Source organism: Corylus avellana, chromosome 2 (assembly GCF_965113065.1).
Source record: "Corylus avellana chromosome 2, dhCorAvel1.hap1.2, whole genome shotgun sequence".
NCBI lineage: Eukaryota > Viridiplantae > Streptophyta > Magnoliopsida > Fagales > Betulaceae > Corylus > Corylus avellana.
Window position 1 is genome coordinate 17286353 of NC_142491.1, and position 22400 is coordinate 17308752.

At 34.9% G+C, this 22400-nt stretch overlaps 2 protein-coding genes across 3 annotated transcripts; both read right to left on the reverse strand.

Annotated features, from left to right (window-relative positions):
- Positions 1 to 397: 397 nt before the first annotated feature.
- Positions 398 to 9435, reverse strand: LOC132179675 (coatomer subunit alpha-1). Its single transcript, XM_059592432.2, has 5 exons — positions 9220 to 9435; positions 8681 to 8897; positions 5182 to 5676; positions 1851 to 4906; positions 398 to 761 (listed from the first exon to the last, which is right to left on the reverse strand). Exons 2-4 carry the CDS (start codon positions 8886 to 8888, stop codon positions 1953 to 1955), a joined length of 3657 nt encoding a protein of 1218 aa, XP_059448415.2. The 5' UTR covers positions 8889 to 8897; positions 9220 to 9435; the 3' UTR covers positions 398 to 761; positions 1851 to 1952.
- Positions 9436 to 11899: 2464 nt separating this feature from the next.
- Positions 11900 to 16374, reverse strand: LOC132189725 (uncharacterized). 2 transcript variants are annotated; one of them, XM_059604514.1, is made up of 11 exons: positions 16214 to 16374; positions 15990 to 16081; positions 15417 to 15522; positions 14872 to 14970; positions 14695 to 14760; positions 14428 to 14544; positions 13842 to 13916; positions 13357 to 13459; positions 12677 to 12724; positions 12432 to 12553; positions 11900 to 12308 (listed from the first exon to the last, which is right to left on the reverse strand). In XM_059604514.1, exons 1-11 carry the CDS (start codon positions 16292 to 16294, stop codon positions 12210 to 12212), a joined length of 1008 nt encoding a protein of 335 aa, XP_059460497.1. In that variant the 5' UTR covers positions 16295 to 16374; the 3' UTR covers positions 11900 to 12209. The 2 variants fall into 2 exon arrangements, with proteins under 2 accessions (XP_059460497.1, XP_059460489.1); XM_059604506.1 differs by having other exon boundaries at positions 12677 to 12748.
- Between the last annotated feature and the right edge of the window lie 6026 nt (positions 16375 to 22400).

Here is a 22400-nt window from a genome sequence, read left to right on the forward strand (position 1 = left end):
GGATCCCTACGTCATTACATTCCATTTAGGATTAGGAATAGGCGTAATCGAACCTGCTTTTTACATCTCTCTCGTTATTTGGGACCCTATTCATCTCTTTGGGCTTCTATTGAATCGAGAAATAGGTTTGATTGTCTATCTTTTTGATATAATATATATAAGGCATCCTCCGGATAATTCAAATCGAAGCAATTGGATGTCCGACTCGAGCCTATAACATAGGTTACCACATTATTTAAAAAGTTTTAACAACGTGACACCATATACACCGTAAAATTTAATTTGAATCATAAAATAAAAATAAAATGTAGAGGATATTCCATCTTGTCCACCAATAATGGAGAGGAGATTTAAAAAATAAATAAATAACACTAACAAATTCCTGGACAATAGCAAAAGTAGCAATGGACTGAAATATTAAGAGAATTAACAGATCAGTCCTTCACTTGATTGTCTTCGTAAGGTTATGTACTAACAATAAGAGCCAGAATGTTGTGGCAAACAAAAGGAAGAAGAAGCAAAAGGAGCAGCCATTGAGAGAAAAGACATGCTATTCTTGTACAAAAATCATCAATACTCTTACAATCGTTCCACTAGATTTCTTCAAAATTAGAGAAAAACAAATCCAGAAATAGATTACCTAGGATAACTCTCAAAGATAACACCGTAAGGATGAACTTATTTCATACTCCAAACTTTTCTTTTGGCCAGCAGAAGCGCGATCCCATGCCTTGGGGAAAATTAAATCAGCTACGCATGAACTGCACCAAAGACCAACAAAATAAGGTCAGTGGCTAAAAGGGGTAAAAGAAACAATATAAGGTCAAGACTACTGAAAAAAGCTAGGATTTGTACAACTTTTACTATAATCCTCTTGCAAATTGGTGTAATTAGTGAAATAATTCTAAGTGTATGGTGTCGTCACCCACTAACTAATTAAATTAACAAGTTGAATTTCTTGCTTAATCATTTAACTATTTGTAAGAGAACTTGTAGTAAAAGCCATAATACCCTTAGCAACACTCCAAAACTATATCATATCATATAGCCGCAATCAACAAGAAAAAAAAAATATCCCCACAGGTAATAATAAGAAATGTAGAGGCCCATACATTTGCCTACGATCAGAACTAGCTAAAAACAATAATTTCCTGGGAGCCAAAAAAAAAAAAAACAAAACAAAAAAACAAAAAAACAAAAACCAAAAAAAAAAAAACCAGGCAAGGAAAAATTCAACTATCATTCCAGGTTATAACTTTGTTGCTTCATAATATATGTTCATAGACATCAAAAACAATAAGTTAATATCAGCAAACATATCTGTTTGCTCTAGAGCACTACTCTAGCACAACAAATGATTTCAGGTACACCAGAGGGGAGAAGTAATGTCAAATCTCAAGCAATCACATGAACCATACTAAAAAAATTTACTCTTCGATACAACTGCCACTTGCTATTTGTTTTACCCTTTACAACGGGCATATATCAGACCAAAACACATTTCTGTGCTCCACCATGGTATCATCTGATCAAAATTCAACACATCTTTGTGTCAGCACTTCAAGCATAAACAAGAGTTCCTCGCAAGTTTTGGTGGCATCTGCATAACCTGCCTAGACCATCATCTAATTTAACAAGGGCCCTTAGATATTCTTTTCTATGAACAACTAACAAGAATAGCTCGAGCCAAAATTCTGACACCTTTTTTTTTTTAGTAGTAAAATTCTTTTTTATTACATTGAAAATCATAATTAACTAAATAAAGGGAGAAGAAAAAGAGAAAAAGATGCTAAAAGGAGAGAGCATAAACAATTCATTAAGAACTTAACTCTTTCTTTAGGATTTCTTACCTTTTACCTGCAGATATGAATCAACCAACATGGTCGCTTTTGCTGCCAAAAGGATGTTGAAAAAAAAAAAGATTGAAAAATGCTACTGTTCTAATATCTTGATCATCTTATCTGGGAAGCAGAACAGAGCAACCCAGAAGCATCTGCCCCAACAACTGCAAGATCACAAACAGTACATAACTGCCCTTCCTGGCTTGGCACAAACCGGGAACTACAGTACGGGCAAGAGACATCCTTCTGTCCTCGGTAAATCGGCACATATGTAGCCCCACAAATAACAAATGGGTTTCTGAAATCATAGTTCAACTGGGCCACATCTGTCATATTCCTCTCTGCAGCCTGCAGCACTTGCCTGGCTGTCTTTGCTTGGTTCTCGACGGTGGGGTTGGTCTCTAGAAGCCGCCGGGCAAAGTTAGCAGCGGTGGCAAGGTTCTTTGCATTGTAGCAAACCCTCATTGCACTAACCAAGGCAAGCCTTAAGTGAGGCATTTGAAGGTTGCAGTGAGTGAAATAGGCTGCAAGTTCTTGCTGGCGTACTAGATTGTCCTTAATTTCCCTCCTCTTTAGCTCCATTTGTAAACCCAAAACATACTCTTTCACTATAATGATCAACTCCTTGACTTCGTCGACTTCCCTCCTCGACTCAACAACAATAAGAGGAATAGTATGAAGGATGCCAATAAAAAGCCGAAGAGCCTCAGTGAATTTTCCAGCTGTTGTCGCCTTGTAACTTGCCTTAAGCTTCTCTTCCAACTGAGAGAAATTGAACACGAGTGCTGGTGGACCCCTCACATTCGGACTTGCAGACTCATTCCATCCTCGTTCAACAGCAAGTGATATCACTGGTGCAGATGAAAATGCACGTAAATAAGAATGACTGCCAGTGTGAAGATCAAGAAACATGGGTCTCAAAGGAGCAAAGTTTTTAATTCCAAGTTGTCTGCTCAGTAACCGCATTGCAGTATCAAAATTGCCAGCAGCTGCATGTTCAGCAGCAAGTGACGACCTCTGGGTCCAAATCTGGTTTACAGGCATGCCAGGAGTCGGGGCAACAAAAACCGAAGAGTGAGAATTGACAGATGCCTTTGGAGTATCTGCTTCAGGGGGGAGCTCCAAATCTTCAAGGTCCCATCCTCCCTCTTCCTCGTTCTCTTCAGCCACTTCCCCATCCTCTAAAATTGCCTTAACATCCCCATTCTGCAAGCCATCAACATCAACCATTTCCAGTTCCTCACCCCAATCACCATCAACAGCCTCATCCTCTTCATCTGCAGCTCCCCTACCAATATTATCCAGCCCACCTTCGAATATTCCCTTCATGACTCTGAGAAGTGGCCAATCACCACTGCACATAATAGGGGATGGGGGCATCAGGAGGGAGGCTGCTTTCCCCTCCAGCAAAGAGGGAACATCATCTCCCAACTCAGCTGCTAGACGTTCAGCAACATCCTGTAGCCCATGGACCGAAGCTGTGATGTAAGCGAGCGGCAAGTGACCGACATTCTCCAAGATCTTAACGCGTTCTCGGACATCACCAAGATATAGAGCATTATGAAACTGACCCATGACATCATTCTTAACTTCAGCAATTTTCAGCATCTTAGACAGCTTTTCATTATTACCAGTTATGAGATAAAGAAACGACAACCTCTCAAAATTTTTAGTCCTCTGGTAGGCATATTCCACAATACCTGCATTGCCCTGGCGAAGAGCCTCCACCCCCAATCTATACCAATAGTCTTTCTCATCAATTGCTGTTGCTGACGCAACAGCAATTTGGATGTTCCCACTATCTATAGCTAAGTTGAACCTAGTTCTCTCATCTTTCACAAAATGGAGAGCGACTTCGGGGAAACCCTTCTGTTGAAGATAAGCAATCATAGCCTCACCACAAAGCTGTGAGTTCCTTATCATGCTCATAACATGGTCGTATCTCTTCTTCAAAAGAGAAAGCTTGAAAATATATTCTGTCGCATCAATAACTATAGACCTGTTTTTTCCATCACGATCCAAGCAAAAGATAGTATTCCCAGAAACCTTGGTAATGTATATTGGGACATCAAGAGTTCTGATTATCCCACTATCTCCATTTGGAAGGCAGTATTTTATGTGATTTAGAGTTGTATAAATAAAAACACCATTATCATCCCAGGCACCACTCTTGACACGGATTGTCTCATGAAGAGTGCACTGGTGCACAAGCTTCTTGCTGGCAATGATAATGGCATGCTTGCTGAGTAAAGCAACGCTCTCCATGTCATGAGACCAAACAATGTACTTGATAAATGGGGTTTGAAGATCACCAAGAACAGTTCTCTGCTGGAGATCAAATATAACCACTCTATCCTCAGCCCTACACAGCAAGTTACCTGTTCCAGCATAAAATACTGCATCCGCAGCTATGGGCAGGCCACATTTTTTAACAACCTCATTTTTCAGATTCTTGATTAAGACTTGATTGTTGATCTTGTCGACCACGGCAAACCTATTACGAGCCACAAAAACAGCTGATCCTCCAATACCTTTCTTTGCATCTTGCATACTATCACCCCTACCAATGCTATCTTTGGGTATGGAATACAACTCATAAGATCCCCCCTCAACATCCGAGCATACAAGAACAGCATTTTCAGTTGGACTGTAAGAAAGAGTTCTCGGACTCTGGTTCAAGCTAGTGGAACCAGGGCGTCGAATGGGAATTACCTGTGTGTCTCTTTGAGTTGAAAACTCATAGAATCGCAAAAAGCGATCTTTGGTATAGAACAGAGAATCACCACTCACTGCAAAGGCGGGCCGTTCTCTCTCCAACTTGAAAACAATCATACCACTGTCATGACCAGCTGCCAACAGATTCATCTCAGGATGAGATGCAAGAATCCAGAATCGATCATGCTCCCGACGGAAAGTTTGCACTCCAGTTCTCTTTGTTACATCCCACACACGTATACTTTTGTCCTCCGAGTTGGATACAATTATGTCCTGCTTGGCATGGAACATAACACATGAAACATTATTCATGTGCCCTCTCAAAGTGTCCACTTCCCATGCCTTTGTATCTGAAAACAAATGAACAATAATATGATAAATGATCATTAGGAGTTTCCCTTTTTTTTCTTAGTCACAAGAAGATTCACATTTCAAGCCACAAAAATGGAGCAGAAACAAGATTGTCCCAATTGCAGAACACCGAACTTACAATTCAAACTCAACAGAGAAAAAAAAAAGTTCAGAAATCTTTCTAAAACTCATAATTCAATGCTGTGTTAACCAAACAACAATCCAACAATGTCAAGCAAAAAAATATATATATACTAGAATAAAAAAGGATCACCGTTCATCCGCCATAACTTCACTTGGCGATCATCAGCTCCTGACACAATCAGAGGCAGGGTGGGATGAAATGCAGCCCAGTTGACCCCACGGTCATGCCCTTCCAAGACATACTTAACAACTGCATCAACACCACCAAAAAGATCCGTGTTCATCTGACTCAGCCGCAAGATGTCATCCGCAGGGGAAACTGTCTTCTTTCTGAGGGCACCAATATCCCAAACACGAACAGTCTGATCTAGGGAGGCAGACACAACAAGGTCTTCTTTGGGGTGGAATGAGGCACACATAACATAGTGATTGTGGCCAGTCAACACAGATATACATGTGCGTGACTGCCAATTCCAAATACGAATAGTCTGATCATCACTGGCACTCACAATCCATGGGTATTCATGGTGAAACTGCACTGTACGTATATAATCCAGGTGTCCAAGAAGAGTAAAAAGACACCGATGCAACTTGTAGTTCCAAACTTTAATCTTGTAATCATCCCCTGAAAAAAGCCAACACCTTCATTAGCACATGTACTGCACCGAATCCCATCAATAAGTAACTTTACTAATAAATGTACGGTGCTGGAACCTCCTCTCCTAGAACTAACTACATCTATGCATGAGGAGCCCTCTCATCTGGAGTAACACAGGCAGAAATCACACTCTAACAATATTAGCATTTAAACAAGATCCCTTTGTTAGTCATTCTGTTTAATGCTATCAAAAAATTTCAAAAAAAGTAAACGAAAAACTCAAATCAGAAATTTCATTCAGATCTGACGGGAGGAGTAACACAGGCAGAAATCACACTCTAACAAGATTAGCATTTAAACAAGATCCCTTTGTTAGTCATTCTGTTTAATGCTATCAAAAATTTTCATAAAAAAGTGAATGAAAAACTCAAATCAGAAATTTCATTCAGATCTGAAGGGACTTGAACAACAGGCAATAATAATCTGAGTATTGAAGTAAAATCAAACTTTCAGGCAGTAAAGCATCAGATCAATATAATAAACAATGAAGTCAGCCTCGGACTAGATAAGCCTTCAGGAAATAGGATGCACTCTGTTTGGCTGCTCAGAACAGACAAGAAAATTTAGATTCTTCATCCTTTCGACTTCAAAATTGATTGTTGTAATCAGTTGATTCAAAACCCCAATGGAACCATTTGGATAATTTTAAGTAAGTATTTTCTACTATAGTTAAACTTTTTGTTTTTTTTTGAAAAGTTACTATAGTGAAACTTGAAAAGCATATGAAATAAGTTGCATTTAAATAAAAGAGCCAGGGGGAAGAGATTTGAATTGCAATGATGAACTCAACTAAGGTATGGAAGACATTAATATTTCAAGTTGCTAAAAAAATATACAAACAACTTGGAGCCCTCAGAGTATGTGAATTATTCCCTCACTCCAAAGTAGATTACGTGCTTTCTTTTCAGGCTGCCCAAAATAAATGAAAGGCTCTGAAAATCAAAACATTAATCAATTGAACTTTCCATGTTAGCCTTCAATTTGACCTATCGTTTTTTGAATTTGAACTCACTTTTTATTAAATTTTAACTCACATTTCTTAGCACATCTAATGGCATTTCAAGAAGAGTGTTTCGATCAAATGCATCTCATTTGTAAACTTTCATCTATCGTGAGACAGAGGAAGTATTTATTATCTTATTACTAATAGAACGGGGAATTCTTGAGTTGGGTATTATCTTTATATTTCATGACTTGTCCCTGTAATTAAAGCAAAGGCAAAAACAATAGTAAATATTGAGGATAAATACAAAGTCAAACTTCATCAAAACACTTATCCCTATAAGTTTCAACTTCCCCCTCAATTTAAAACTTCTATTACGATGGGGAATTAATCCAAGAACAAATAACTACCTACCACAAACAACACGCATACTACTTTTTTAGAGTTAAATTTTATTTCAAAATAGTGATAACCTATTAGAAGAACACAAATAATTATCATTACTACTTTGCCGTCATCAAGCACTTCAGAAGGTTTATTAATTATAATTTTTACGTATATGTCTTCTTTTCTTTTCTTGCTTTTGCAATTTAAAGTTTTTGTATGGTGGTCCCTAATATCCATTTAGATTTGCAAATCTTTATTTCCCTTTCAATTATGTCGACTGGTTCACGCATATAATGACCAACATGAAGAGTTGACTTTTCTCTCATCTACATGAACTTCAAACTGCATTGCCCTCAAAATTTTGATTAGATTATGCCATGTCTATATGAGGTACACATGTTTGGCATTTCGGAAAAAAAATTGATAGTTGATTTAGTCATATATATACACTCAATCAATCGATCAGGTTTTGCTTGAAAAGACATCATTGAATGTTGAAATTACTCAATATTAGACAACCCTGGTTACAAATCTTAACATGGAAAAGATCTTTAACAGGGGTACTACTGTGAGAAGAAAAATTATAGATGGCAATCATATTGTCAAAAGGGGACCAGCTTAAATAAAAAAATAAAAAAAAAAAAATAAGGAAGAAAAGAAATATGTTAATAATTTTATTTTGATTGAGAGGTTAACATGCACATAGAGAGTCTCCAATCCGTGACTTCATTTCACACCTCATACTTATGGAGAGAGGAAATGTCATTTCAGCTAAAGTTCATTGGTGAAATCTGGTCATCTTTGACTATGTAAGAACAAGGTATAATTTGTTTGTCGGCCTTTTTCAATGGAAATTGCAAATATTTACAAAAGTGTAATATTGATTCATGAATAGGGAAAATCTTAGAAAAAATTTCATGTCACTACATAAAAGTTTACACATCTTTTACATTATAAGATTTTTATTCCATATGTTGCTAGACTGAGACAAATTTTGAACCTTTTCATTTAAAACTAACTCTATGATGTAGTGAAGCCAGTGTGTTTATAAATAAAATTAATGTTTCGCATTAAAATCTAGTGTTGCAATATTGAATATTTAGAAAGTCAATTTAGGATATTAACAAAAAAAAAAGAAAAAGAAAAAAGCCTCTGAGCATGCACAAAACACATTCAAAGAGGCTAGTAAATGATTAAGCAGAATGTCTTATTTCAATTTCATTTTTTGATTTACTTTGTTGAAACAAAATAACTTTAATTTAATTCATCACTCTTTTTTCCCCACAACTTTAAACCTTTTTATAATGCTAAAACTTAATACAATCAATTTAAATAAGAGATTACGATCCAAATCCCTCCTTTCCTAATCCCCTAACCCAGACCCTCAAAATTCAAATTTCCATTTCTTTTCTCACTTAAGCATTTCGCTTGGCCCCCTAACGTGAATACAAGCCTAGATCTATACAAATTCAACAGCAACCAACCAAAAGAAACACCCAACTTCATATTTTCAATCGGGAAATACCACTAACACTATATAATCACAAGCATAATCTACGAATCATCAACAATTATTAAAATGGCAACAAGATCTGCAATCCCATATCAAACCTAAACCAAAAGCAGCTACAGTTTCAATACCTCCAGACACGAATAGCGGCTGAGATTTGTGGAAATGGACGCCACGAACAGGCCCATCGTGCTCGTCGAACCTATCGATCAGAGTCCCCATCCGGTAGTCCCATAGCTGGATCACGCCGCTGTGGAGACTCGCGAGGATCCACGGCCTCTTAGTGTGGAAACTCAGCCCCTTTACTCTATTACTCTTCGTCTCAAACTTTGTCAACATCTTCAATCACTGTCTAAAAACCGAATTGTATCAAAACCCTCACACAATTCCCTATGAAACCGCACACTCCCCAGAGCAGAACAAAGACACCAGATCAAATGGAATAGGAATTTCAAATCAATAACTCCTGTACGCAATTATATCACACTCTGTTTAATTGCCAACAAAAAAAAAAACCATAGGAAACGAACGAAATCTTAGGAATTGAAGTTTAAGCACCAAGATTCAAAATTTCACAGCATGTCCAACCATTTCTCGCCAACCAAACAGAAAGCTACGTCATCATTTCGATTCAAAAATTTGAGATTCGAATGAGGATACGAAAATTCACCTCAGATCTGATCAGTATGGGAAAGGATCAAGCTCAGTGGCATCCACACAATCACCGAAACTACCAGATGCGTATATATCTGTGTATATATAAATAGAGAGAGAGGTTTAGGGAGAGTCTTAGAGAGAGAAAGAGAGGTAGATCCGCGGGCGGGGGGGGGGGGAGAGAGAGAGAGAAGGTTTATTAGAGTTCTCTCTTCGTCGAGAGTGTGCGAGTTAATTTTACAGAGAGAGAGAGAGAGAAAGACTGAGAGGAGAGAGAGGGAATTTAACTAGTTCCATGAGGGTAGGGAGGAGAATATGAAATATAGGAAAGATCTGTTTGAAATTGCGATTTCAATAAGTTCGATTTTGACAATTGCAATTTTAAAAACGTAAAACATGTTAAAAAATATTTTTTATCAAATATTTGTTATACGAAATCGTAATTTTGGTTTAAATTTTCACTTTTTTCAAATAAGTATCTCCCAACTTGCTTATAAAAATCGTTATTTATTTATTTATTTTTTTTATATTTTAGATTAAGTACTTTTTAAATTGCAATGCTAAACACCTTAAAGTTTACGATATCTTTTAAAAACACAAATTATTCTTATAAAATCATAATCCCAAACGCACCTCAACTCTAATCTTCCACCCCATTTATCACATAACATTATGCCATACTAGCTTATATGCGTATTTTAAGTGAATTGTTTATATCAATTATTTTAAAAAAAAATTGCTTAATATATTTTAAAAAATAAAATAAAATAAAAATCACTTAAAACACAAATATTCCGGTAGATGTGTTGGTAATTTGGTCATAAGAGTGCTAAATGGCAATATGGCCGTTGGATTGGGATTCAGTCTTTCAGATGATTGTGATGTTTTGGGAGGTGGCATCATTGTTAGTCCTAGACTTGAATCTTAAGCAAGATTAAGAAGTCAATTAACGGTCTAGATATGATGATTTTGGGTGGTCAATGAGATTTACCATCACAGAGGTCCAACGACCTGTTGTTGACAGGTAAGGTTAATAAATAATAATGAATCTGGTGCGAATAAAATTGACCAAAATTTAGAAGATTTTTATTTAAAGAGTGTTTGTTGATAGGGATATTATAATTTTTATTACAATTTTTTTTAATAAATCAATGTTTTTGTTTACGTGGTACCTATTACGTTAGTCCACATAACAGTTAGCACGCTTATAAACTGAAGTAACCCTCCATGTGACATAAATTATATTAGTCACTAAAATGTAAAATACCATGTGACAATTTTTATTCTTATTATTATTTTTTTTACAAACTCGAGTGTCCGTTCATATCTTATAGAAAATTATTTTAATAATTTCTTCAAAATTACTAAATCTAGAGGATCGTGGACTACAGATTGAATAGAAGTATCAAAGTCTTCTAAATTTATTACGGTAATTTCGTCATATAATTCTTAAAAATTTAGATATTGCTTTTAAAACGATGTAGATTTTGTCACCTCAGTATAGAAATTTCTAATATAGAATGAATCAAAGAAAAGATTAATGATCCTCTATAAATAATAAATATCGAGACAATAAAACATAAACTATTTAAAAACTCTTGTCGTATTGGAAGGTGTACAATGCCCTCAACATAAAGGAAGAGGTACAATGCTCACTAAATTGTACCAATCAATCCTCAAAAAATCCGATCGAGCCTAATTTAACTATCGGGTTGGGTTTTGAGTTTCACTTTACTTGTTTGGGCCAGCCTTTTTGTTATTTTAATTTTTTGAAAACTTCATTTTGGTCTCCTGAACTTCCACCCGATTTTATATATTTCTTGAACTTTCAAATCTATCATTTTAGACCCCTGAACTTTCAATTACTTTCAATTATAACCCTTCGTTTAATTTTAGCGGTTAAAAATACAAAAAAAAGACCAAGATGTCATTGATTTTCATTTTTTTTTTAAAATAAAAAAACGTTTTAGAAGTTGAAATTGTACATAAAAGTCAGGGGTATAAACATCATGTAATGTTTAAAATCTGACGGAGGGGTCCACATTGAGAGTAATTGAAAGTTCAAGAGTTCAAAATGAGAGATTTGAAAGTTCAGGGAGAGTTTGTAAAATCGAGTGAAAATTCATGAGACTAAAGTGAAGTTTCTCCTTTTAAAAAAAAAATGGGAGAGGTTGTGAAGCTTATCTGCCATGGTCAGCTGATCTCACATTATAAACTGTCTGCCTCTTTAGTATTCTATTATGTAGTATTCTAATTGTAATAGGAGTCTTTCATTGTAAGTTGTTTTATATTGTGGGTCGAGAAGTTTGAGTTGTTTTGCACTACGAGCAATTGCTATGGTTGTACCTTGTAAGCCTATTTAAATCAAGTTTATAAATAAAAATGATATATGGAGAATAGTTTATTTCCAAACTTGTGTTAGAAGGAATCGTAATTCTAAAAGTCACTCTTATGTCAATATGTTCTTGTCTCACTCCAAGAAATGAGATGACTTTTAAAATTACCATTTGATCAAAATTCAATTATAATCGGTCACATGTCCAATAGTGATTTTAAAAGCGACATAATTCTTGGAGTGACATAAGAAAGACACAAAAAGAATTTTAGCCTTACTCTTGAAGGAAACCTCTAAGCATCTACCCAAATTTATCCCGATACGACTTAATATTTAGGTTCGCAATAGGCTTACAAAAGCATGGTTTTGTTCTGGTGCATTTAGTATATACATCTATGAGCCTAAATTGAGATATTGTATACAAAGAGTGATCAAAATGAGAAGAACTATCAATGCTACATGAATAAGGTTTCAACAAAAAGATCCCCAGGTGCCGTATAGGAGTGGTGGTTGTTGGCTGGCACATCATATCCGCGTCAAAACAAAATTTCTCAGCTTCTGGAAGGTGTTCTTTTTCTTCATTTCCTGATTCACAAGAGGAACCACAGGTCACATTACCTGACTATCATACCTTATAATAACAAGCCATCTTCAATTCCAGATGGCTACTATTATGGCTTCCCCTGAAGGACTTGGACAATCTCCTCGGCTCTTGATTGAATGCCTTTTAAATACTCAGTAAGAATGCGCTGCTGGTAAGAACCTCCTTCCTGAAAGAGAGAGAGAGAGAATGAAATGGATACCATCAAAGAGAGAAGAGAAGGAATAAATCAGAAGTGACTCAAACTAAATTTATCTGATGACTGAAATTCAAGGCCAAATGGGTGTCTCACGGTTCGGATCAAAGTACGCTCAATCCGTTTCTTAATGACAGCATAAAACTCCTCTGGTGAAATTTCCCCTTTGCCAACCGTCATTCCGTTGATCAAAAGTTTGTTCCATTCCTCCTCTGGAGCTGCCATCCATATAAATTCTATTAGTAACGCAGATCAGCAAACTTCTCTCTTCTCCAGGAAGAGTGAAGAAGTAGTTTACTAACACAGTTACACAGATAATTGTATTCTTTTAAGTGCAACACCTTTTATAATGACTTCAAGAAACTGCTCAGCCTTCAAAACTTCCTCTCCTGCAACAGAAACATCACTAGGGACTGGTCTCTAAAGCATCAACTTTTAAGCGAAAGCAAGTCACAGGAAAATCACTACAAAATTTACTCAAGACAGATAAAAAAAATAATGAGGGAAAATACATAGGTGTAATAAATAAAATTTTACGTCCAAGATATTCAGAAGTTATACTGTCACGTATTTTTATTTTGTTAATATAACTAGAACTTGCTGTCACATATTAGGGTAATGAATTTAACATATTAAGCAATACTCATATAAGCATAATGAATTTAAACTTCAAATTTATCTTACGCTAAATATATATAACTTGCAGAAAACAAGATTAAATGGATTAATCTTAAACTAATAATACTGTGAAAGACCAACATGCATCATTCAACCTACATAATTTTGTGAATAGCCTAGTGTTTTTTTTTTTTTAAAAAAAAAAACTAAACATTTTACTTTTCCTTTACTATCTGGATGAATATCCACGTGCTATTTAATAAGTTGAGGTTGTTCTGGAAACATTTAGCCTTATCCAATCCTAGTCATTGTCCAAAATTTAGGTGCTTTAGCTTTTGGTATTTCCTTTCCTACAATCATATTGTTTGCAAAGATAACTGAGTAAGCTCAGAGAGGGTAATACCTTTCTTTGCATAACTACGTTTGGAGAGAACTATGGAAGCATAAAGTTGCAAAACCTTTTGCAACATAGCCTCCAGTCCCGGCTTATCCCCATCTTCTTTTGCCTGCAGATGACCAATGTATTTTAGTAACTAAATCATTTATTAAGATCTCATTAAGGACTAGAATCTGAAAAATGTTGGAAGAAAAAATTAAAATATGAAAATCCAAACATTACCACGCGGAACATGAAATTAATGAATGTTGATGACTTTGAACATATATAGAAAGAAGACTGTGTGGCTAGTTTGATGCTCAAAAAAAGTAAGAGATTAGAACAAGCAAGAAGACAGAGTGGAAAACATGCCCCAATTTAAGTTATGATTTCTTATTACTGTTAAGATTGAGTAAAATGTAACTACACCAGTAGTACTAGCCCAACACTCTTTGGCTACCAACAAAAGCTAATTCATGCAGGAAATAATAGAAAGCACAAGACAGACTCACTTGCCGCAGCTGCGCATTAACCTCTGAAAGAAAGCCTTCATCTAGTTGCCCTTCTTGTTCCCTTTGCTTTATCTCCTAAATATCAGAAGAGGGAATTATAAGTTGCGTAAATACATCTCAGTTAGTATTATAACTCAAAATTTGCTTGGGCAAAAAGACAACACATTAACAAATTGTTGTGTACTTCCAGCAACATGGCTGTCCAAGCTGCTTCTATGTGTACCTTATATAAAACAACAAAGTAGAAGAAGCAACCATCTCCAAGTTCTTAGTTGCTTCTTGTCTTTGCTGGTGGCATTATTTCCGTTCTTCAAAATAGTCATGACTAACGGCCTTTTTTAAATAGACACAAGTCAAAAATAAAAGCTATAATTATCAAGATGCAATTGTGATGTGGGCAAAGCATCTATAAGTGAAGAGCAGTGATTTGCAAGCTTGGTCAATAAGAACTTTATCTTCAGCTCACAAGATAAGATAATATAAGGAGCACATGAAAAGGTATAAAAACGACTTCCCATGAAGACACAGAAAGTATCCAACGGAAGAATGAATATTAACTTTAAGCCAACTTGAATAAAAGACCTACTTTCTCCATTAATTTGAGGGCCTCAGGGTCTCTAGGAGGCCAAATAACCTCTTCCACTTCATCAACCACTGGTTTTAATATATCCTTGAGAACATCAGTGGAAGACTCTATTTTTTCCTGCATGAGAAAAATATATATATATAAAGAAGAAAAAAATGAAAGAACTACAGTGGGGTGAGGGGGGAGACGAAGTAATATAAATGAAGCACACTGGAAAATCAAATAACCGTTCATTGATGATAAGGAGAGAGAGAGAGAGAGAGGTACATTGGTCTTATGGACGAGGCAATCCACTATGCTCATTACAGATGTAGCCAATTCCTCGTAATCTTTCTGCAAAAAGAACATTATGCATCAGTATTTCTTGTGCAGAGCAGGAAACAGAAAGAAGTCAAACATTAGAACGTAATCAAATATTAGAATTAACTAAGTCAAAAAGCATGCTTTATCATCCTCTGATTTGCAGGTCTCAGTTCTTGCTGCAAGGCGTATCCAAAAACTCTCATTGAAAGCAAGGACATTCTCAACAACAAGCTTCTGAAGCTGTTCATAGACAAAAACACAACAATAATAAGGTCACAGAAATATATAATAAAAGATATTTGCAGTTTCAAGTGAATGGAGCCACATTTACTCATACAAAGTGTAATATCACACCCCATACTCTGAAGAAATTTTAAAATATGCATGTGAAAACATAATGGAAAGAGTTTCTACCCTAATCTATAACATCAGAAACTCACATAAAGGAAATGTCCGAGATATGTTCTCATGAAAATGACTGAAAGCATTGCCTTTTATGGTCTAATCTCGTTATTCCTTCGATACATAAACAGAGCAGTGCTCTCAAAACAGTCCTCACAACATAAGAATAATTTGTAATCTTACCAAATTTATTGAAACTAATTTTAACAGAGACATTTTACCTAAAATGAAGTGAAACAAGAAAAAAAAAATTGCATTGCACCAGGAAAGTACCGTGTACTTACTTCTTTTGGATTTGCATCCCTCAGTGTATCTATCAGCCTGTCCACTTCAACAGTCTTTTTGAAAGCTTCCTCAGCAGCTTGACTGGCTGCATAGATCAAATTTCTCCTGTATTATTAGATGCAAACAAGCAACTTTACTACAGATAGCACCATCAATCAGATAAAAGTATACAACAACCATAGAACCACAAAACTTGAACAAAAATCATTTCAGCGTGAACAAACATAAGTGAATGATTCATGCCATTCCACTTAATTCTCCAAAACTGCAATTCCCACCTAGTATCGCAGCATGAGTCCAATGTCACTCTTTTCCCAGGTGAAATCAATATAAAAGTTGAACCAACAAGAAGAAAACTAAATCCACTCTACTTAAGCTATTAATATTTCCAACAAATTCTTTTATCATCAATCACGCTTGTTACCAATCCAAATCAGGGCAATTCACATAGTTTTCTTGTTCTACTATTTTCGTTCAGCAAGTCAAAACGAAATATCAGAGAACATAAAAATAAATAAAATAAAATAAAATAAAATAAAAAATTTAAAAATTTAAAATATATATATATATACCTCCTCTTCCAATTCATTGAAGTGGTTGAAGAAAACGGCTTAAGCCACCGCAATTTGAAAACCCCAGCTCTCCAACTTTGGAACAATGAGCTCTATACCACAGGGCAAATGAACATTTATTTAGAAAAAACTAAAAATCTACATTTTTCTCGGCAACCAAACGGGGTGATGAGGAAAACGAAGCGATTAGTTTTTGAATTCAGTGAATCGCAGAGGAATTTTACCGGGTTATGGTGGGAATGAGAAGCGGAAGAGAAGCAAAGAAGGGCTCGTGGAGATGCTGACGTGGCAGAGAACGCCGCCATTTGGTTCGTAGCCAAGTAGTACGATTGTACGAACTTGCGGTGGCGGGAGAGAGGGCAACAAAGAGTAACGACCGTTCAAGTTTTGCAACCCAATCTTTTTAGCCTTTTGTATTTGCAGCAACCACATAAATTGATAGAAAGGCTTTGGGCCTGAAAGCCCAAATATAATTCCCCTTTTTTTTTCTTTGTTTTTTTTTTTTTTTTTTAACATGTCCGTACAAGAAGGGAAGAAGATTTGAACTACTAATCTCCGCTTCATGAGGCGTGGTCCCTAGCCGATTAAGTTATCTCTTGGGAATATTTCCTTTTTATTTTACGGTTAAATCTAAAATTGGTTTGAAATTTTAAAAAGACAAATGATAAAATTAATTGTTAGACTTTTAGTGTGCATAAAATTACTCATTCGATCCGCTTTCGTATGTAGTCGTTTGTCACGTGTACAAAAATATAATTAGTTAGTCTAATCATGTTGCACTGCATGTATTATTTCTACGTAAGCCTTGCCTACGCGATGCCAAGTCAGCATCCCATCTAGCTTAGTACGTCCACATCAATACCGCCATGTCATCGTAAATGTAGGTGGTTTAGCGTTTAAGAAATGTCAGCTAATTTTATCACTTTTAAAAACCATAAGGACCGATTTGATATACACCCAAAGCCCAAAGTCTAATTTTAGATTTAACACTTGATTTTAAACGATGAGGGTGTCCAAGATTTCGTTTCGACTAATCCCTACGCACTTAACGAATAATTATATCAAATCTAATGATAGCCTCAATAAATTCAATAATACTATAAACAACATTTTTATTACACCATTATCTCATTTTGCTAGTGTGGCACTGCCAATCAATCATATGATCGACCCTTGTTTAAAAAAAAAAAATCCAAATTAATATTACTACGTCAACAAAATAAAAATATAATTTTTAACATTAGATCATTATGCAGATGAAGTTAAAAACTCTTTAGTCTTTGACCTTTCGTTTCAGATTGTGGATTGCCCAAACAAAATTTCATTGGGCCAACGCCCAACTTGGGTTGGTCTGCAGCAAACCTGTTGAGGGTTGCGGTGCACAAGATAGCTTGAGCTTAACCTGCACACATTGTGGAAACATGGATTTTATGGGCCTGGCCTGATTGCACTCAAAATCACCCTAATTCACAAGGCCCAGCGTGAGGCCGAACATTTTGTGTGGGATGAGGATTTTTTTTTTTTTTTTTTTGGTTAGAAAAATGTTATTACAACATAAACATTTCATAAATATCTCACAAAATTAACATTATAAAGTTTAGTAGTCATTAATTTTTTTTTTTTTTTTCAAAAATGGTTAATCCATATCTATTAGACTTTGTCACGTCAGAATGTTTGTATTGTATGCAACCTCTCTTTTTGATATTAGGTTTTCCGAGTAAGCATGAAATCGGTATTTAATTGATAGAAAATAATGAATTTAATCATGTAATTTATATTTTAACAACCCCTTAATAGGTAAGGCTCAATATGTGAAATATTTAATTAAATTTAGGTGAATTGATTTAATCATAGTTCAAACTCACCGGCACCGTTTGCCTACGGCCAAAAAATTCAAATTGTGGCCAGTTATTGTGGCTGAAACGAAAGGAGCCAGATCCGTAACATGGAGGAATGCGCTTGGCAGAGAGAAGACGTGGAAACTGCGGGGATGCATTTGGGGAAATGCACTGTTTCGTTCACCTTCACCTTCACCTTCCTTGCATGGTTTGATGCATTTTCCCAAATGCATCCCTGCAGTTTCTACGTCCTCTCTCTGCTAAGCGATGGCTCTTTTCGTTCAGTTATACTAAATGGTCACAATTTAAATTTTTTACCCGTCGTCAAACAGTGTTACTATTTTTAGTTTTACCATTGTGTTAAATCATCACTTATTCTAAAAGCGATAAAAATTTTTGATACAGAATATAAGAAGAAGGTGACCGCTATTGCAATCCTTAATCCAGCAGAGCAGATGATGATATTCAACGGATGCTACAGAGAGAGAGAGAGAGAGAGAGAGAGAAGGGGGAAGACGGAAGTCATGGATGGGGAAGTGAAGCACATGTTACACGTTACCAACATCTTTTCCAAGCTTTTTGGCACCATCCTTATTTTTAGTAAACACCTATGAAAAGGTGGTTTTGAGTGTGTCACTAATTCACCGACATACTTCACTATAATTTTATTTTCTTAATTTCCTAATAAAAATGACATGTGCATCTAACATATTTTCAATTCAATCCACGATTGTCACGATTTCTCTTTTTATCTTATTATTGTTTGAAGAGAATATGTTGGCTGTTATTGGTTCTCTACCGTTGAGTGTGTCACTAATTCACCGACATACTTGACTATAATTTTATTTTCTTAATTTCCTAATAAAAATGACATGTGCATCTAACATATTTTCAATTCAATCCACGATTGTCACGATTTTTCTTTGTATCTTATTATTGTTTGAAGAGAATATGACGGCTGTTATTGGTTCTCTACTGTTCAATTCTTACAAATTTATCGTCGGATTAATGGATTTGAAGAAAGGAGGGTGTGAAGCCAATGGGAAGAGAGGGTGACCAAAAAAGCCGGTAAATTTTTTTTTAATAAAAAAAAACGTGTCTCTATTTAGATTTCGAAGAGGTTTGCAATTTTGATGGTTTGTTTAAACTACATAAGATCTCCTTTTATTAAAAGTAGAAGAGGGAAGCCGAATATGTGGGTATGAGTCATTTCAAAGGAGCTCAAGCCCGGAATTTGATGCCACATGTTTTTGGTTACATGGGTTAAAATCACACTTCAACCATCAACTTGTCTCCTACATGTCTATTCACAACGTTGGACTCCAGCTCAAAAGTCTCATTATTTTCATCAACCAAACTACAAACATAAAAATGTCAACAAGCAACTCTCAGATTGATAACCTAAGCTCAGGTGGGCTTAGGTTAGATGCTTCTTTCCACCGGCCTAAATCTGATTAGTGTGGCATAATGAGAGGTTGATTTTTTCAAAGAATTACCTAAAAATTGAAGAAAAATCACTCCCCGACTGTATTTTTATTGATAAAAAATAGAAAATATGAAGTCTGATTAATCAAATAATTCTTATTGAGTTTAAATAGAAGTAAGATGCAAACCTATAAGGAACAATTACAAAATAACCCTCATCACAAGTTCAATCAATCGAACTAAACATTGCATTTTCGATCGATTGAACATCAATTAAACTATCGATTAAACCTCTTGAAAATTACTTACTATTAAAATATCTCATCACTTTAATCGAACGAACTATCAGTTGATGCTTTCTGAACAACGTCTCACAATCAATTGGACACTCGCTCTCACTCTGAAACTTTTCCCTAAAATTATTAGCTAGTTGATGTGCATCAAAGCCTCTCACTCCTTGTACAAGTCCCACTAAGGTTTCTTCTCAAAGACTCCCATCCACCCACACCCACCCACTTGAGTAGGAAGAATTGGTCTAGTTAGCTTACACATGATTCTAAACGTCTTGTGAAGCTTCATCATTACTTTATAATCCAAAAAAGTACATAAATCTCGTGCAAAACCCCAATCCCATGTGAGAAGCATTGGAACTATACAAAATACACAGTAATTAAAAGTGCAGTGTTCCTTTCTTATCTGCTTACCTTTCTGATATTGCTTGCAACTTCCGTATCTCATATGTATATATATACTTTCTTTCTTCTTTGGTTGTATGATTCTCAAAATATCATCCCTATCTAGGGTATGAAAAGGTGCTGTTTGTCCTCTTTTGTTGGCCAGTTGGCCGACCGACCTTCTTCATCAAGATCTCCGCAAATTTCTTGCTTTCCCATTCTCATTTTAACGTGCCTTAGTCAATGCAATGATGGAAGGAATAACCACCTTCCATATAAAATCAAATTTAAATTAAAAAAAAACACACACACACAAAAAAAACCTTAATCTAATGGCATGTAACATCATGTTCATTTTATTCCCAAATCAGCTTTTCTAATTGAATCGGAACCCATATCACATAATTCTTATTTAGTAAGACTAAAACGAGTAATGGGACTCTTCACATTTATTTATTATACTTATTTAAATTAGTTGACATTATTTTGTTTTTTGTTTTTTTTTTTTTAAAAAAAAATAGCTAACATGAAAAGACACTTAAAACACCTCATGTCCTCAAGAGGTAGCTCAATTAGCTGGGATCAGGTCTAATGAAGCGGATGTCACTAGTTCAAATCTCTCTCTCCCCTTTTATGCATACATGTAAAAAAAAAAAAAAAAAAAACACCTCATATCAATTGATATGAAATTTGTTTTGTTAATACTTTTTAAAGATTTTTTTTTCTTGCTTGAAAAAATGTTCTAATATGAAAGTAATTTTTAATATTTTGCTAGAGTTTTGGCTACTCAAATTTGATTGCAACTGTTAATTGCCAATTATTTTAAAAGGCTAGTTAATAAAAAAAAAATGCAATTATTTCATTAATATAGAACGCACGTGTGGGCTGAGCACATTGTTACAATGTTAGTACCAAATTTGTGGGGACCACCCAATGTATTTGACTAAATTGGTCCTTTTTATTACCTATGATTCTTTAAAATATATCTTTTTGGGCAATTGCTTCAAATAATTGACCATTTCCTCAAACAAATTCACAATTTCCTCTTCTTCATTTTTTGCCAAAAAAATATTTGACAATTTCGAATGCAAAAATGCTGCAAGGAAAACCAATTGTTAAGGACCTAACCATCGCGGCATCAGAGCCTAATCAATTGTTAATGACCTAACAATTGATCCAAAAGCCTTAACCTTGCTTTATATTGATTTGGCTTAACCCTTAAAACAGTAACAACAATAAATATATAAGACAAACAAATTTGAAATAAAATGAAGATACACGATCATGCATTCTCATAACTATTGATTCAAAGATGTTAAGACGGTTAGATACCCATTCGGTTAACCCTTAATTAGGATCGTGAGCAATCACTTTCGGTTCAGTAAATTTTTTCTCCATTTTAGCTATAAAAAATAAAAATAAATAAAAAATAAATAAAAAATCACATTTTTTCTATTTTTGTTATCCTCTTTTTTAAAGCTCTTATATCTCACGCTTTATTTTAGTTATTAACTTTCAACATTCTATTTAAATATTATTTTTCAATAATTTCTTTATTCTTTATTGATAATTTTTTTCTTAAAAAAAAAATAAAATTAACATTTGGTAAGCTTACGATGCTTAATTACCAAAATTTTTTTATCAAACTAACTGGCCGAATGCATGTGATTTTTCACATTCAAATTTGCATCATGGCTAGCTAAAATAACATTTGGTTAGCCGAGTATAAATGCCCTTCCCTTTGCTTGTTAGTTATTTGCTTAGAAAAAAAAAATATATAAATTCTTATATGTTTTTCCCAGCAAAAAGGGAGAAAAGAAAAAGGAATTAGATCAAGAGTTTGTTGCAAGATAATGATGTGATGTTTATTTATTGAAGCATGAGTGACTAATTGTCAACAGCCAAAAATCCAATTATTTTGGTGGTTGTGTGCTTCCTTGCTGGCTTAATCAAATGCATCATAGACCACAGGCACTGGCTTTTAATACAATAAGGAATAATAAAATAAAATAAAATAACAAGCCAAGGACACCTTTCTCCATCATAATTTTATAGCCAAAGAGATAGCCTGGTTTATCCTAATTCAAATTGATTAATCTAAAGTCAGGACTCATGATGGTGACTCCTCAAGAAAAATGGAACTTATTCAAACTTCTTGATCTCTAGAAGGTCATTGAGTGAACATTTTGAGAATACTTTTCTTTTCTTACTTCTGAAATAAAAAGAAAAAATATTTGGAGTATTATAATGTTTTTTTAACAAATTGATGTGCCAATTTATAATTGATAAAATGATTAAAAGTGTATAGTTGATAAGTCAGCTTAATAATTAATTAAATTGACATGTCAAATTTTTTTGCTTAATTATTTCACTGCTTATGAATTGAGACTTCAATTTGTAAAAGAAATTATAGTAAAAGCTATAATACCTCTAAATATAAATTAAATTGATTCCAACTCCAATAAGTAAGAAAA

Bases quoted from the DNA above. Each gene is read 5' to 3' on its own strand.
- LOC132179675 (XM_059592432.2), bottom strand. From the start codon at position 8,888: ATGTTGACAAAGTTTGAGACGAAGAGTAATAGAGTAAAGGGGCTGAGT. The intron at 5,677-8,680 runs GTATTGAAACTG...GGCTTTTTTCAG, and splicing joins GCCGCTATTCGTGTCTGGAG to GGGATGATTACAAGATTAAA. The intron at 4,907-5,181 runs GTGATCCTTTTT...ATTTGTTTTCAG, and splicing joins GAAGTTATGGCGGATGAACG to ATACAAAGGCATGGGAAGTG.
- LOC132189725 (XM_059604506.1), bottom strand. From the start codon at position 16,294: ATGGCGGCGTTCTCTGCCACGTCAGCATCTCCACGAGCCCTTCTTTGC. The intron at 14,761-14,871 runs GCATGCTTTTTG...TTCTTTTTGCAG, and splicing joins GCAAATCAGAGGATGATAAA to AAAGATTACGAGGAATTGGC. The intron at 12,554-12,676 runs GTGTTGCACTTA...TATGGATGGCAG, and splicing joins TCTTGAAGTCATTATAAAAG to CTCCAGAGGAGGAATGGAAC.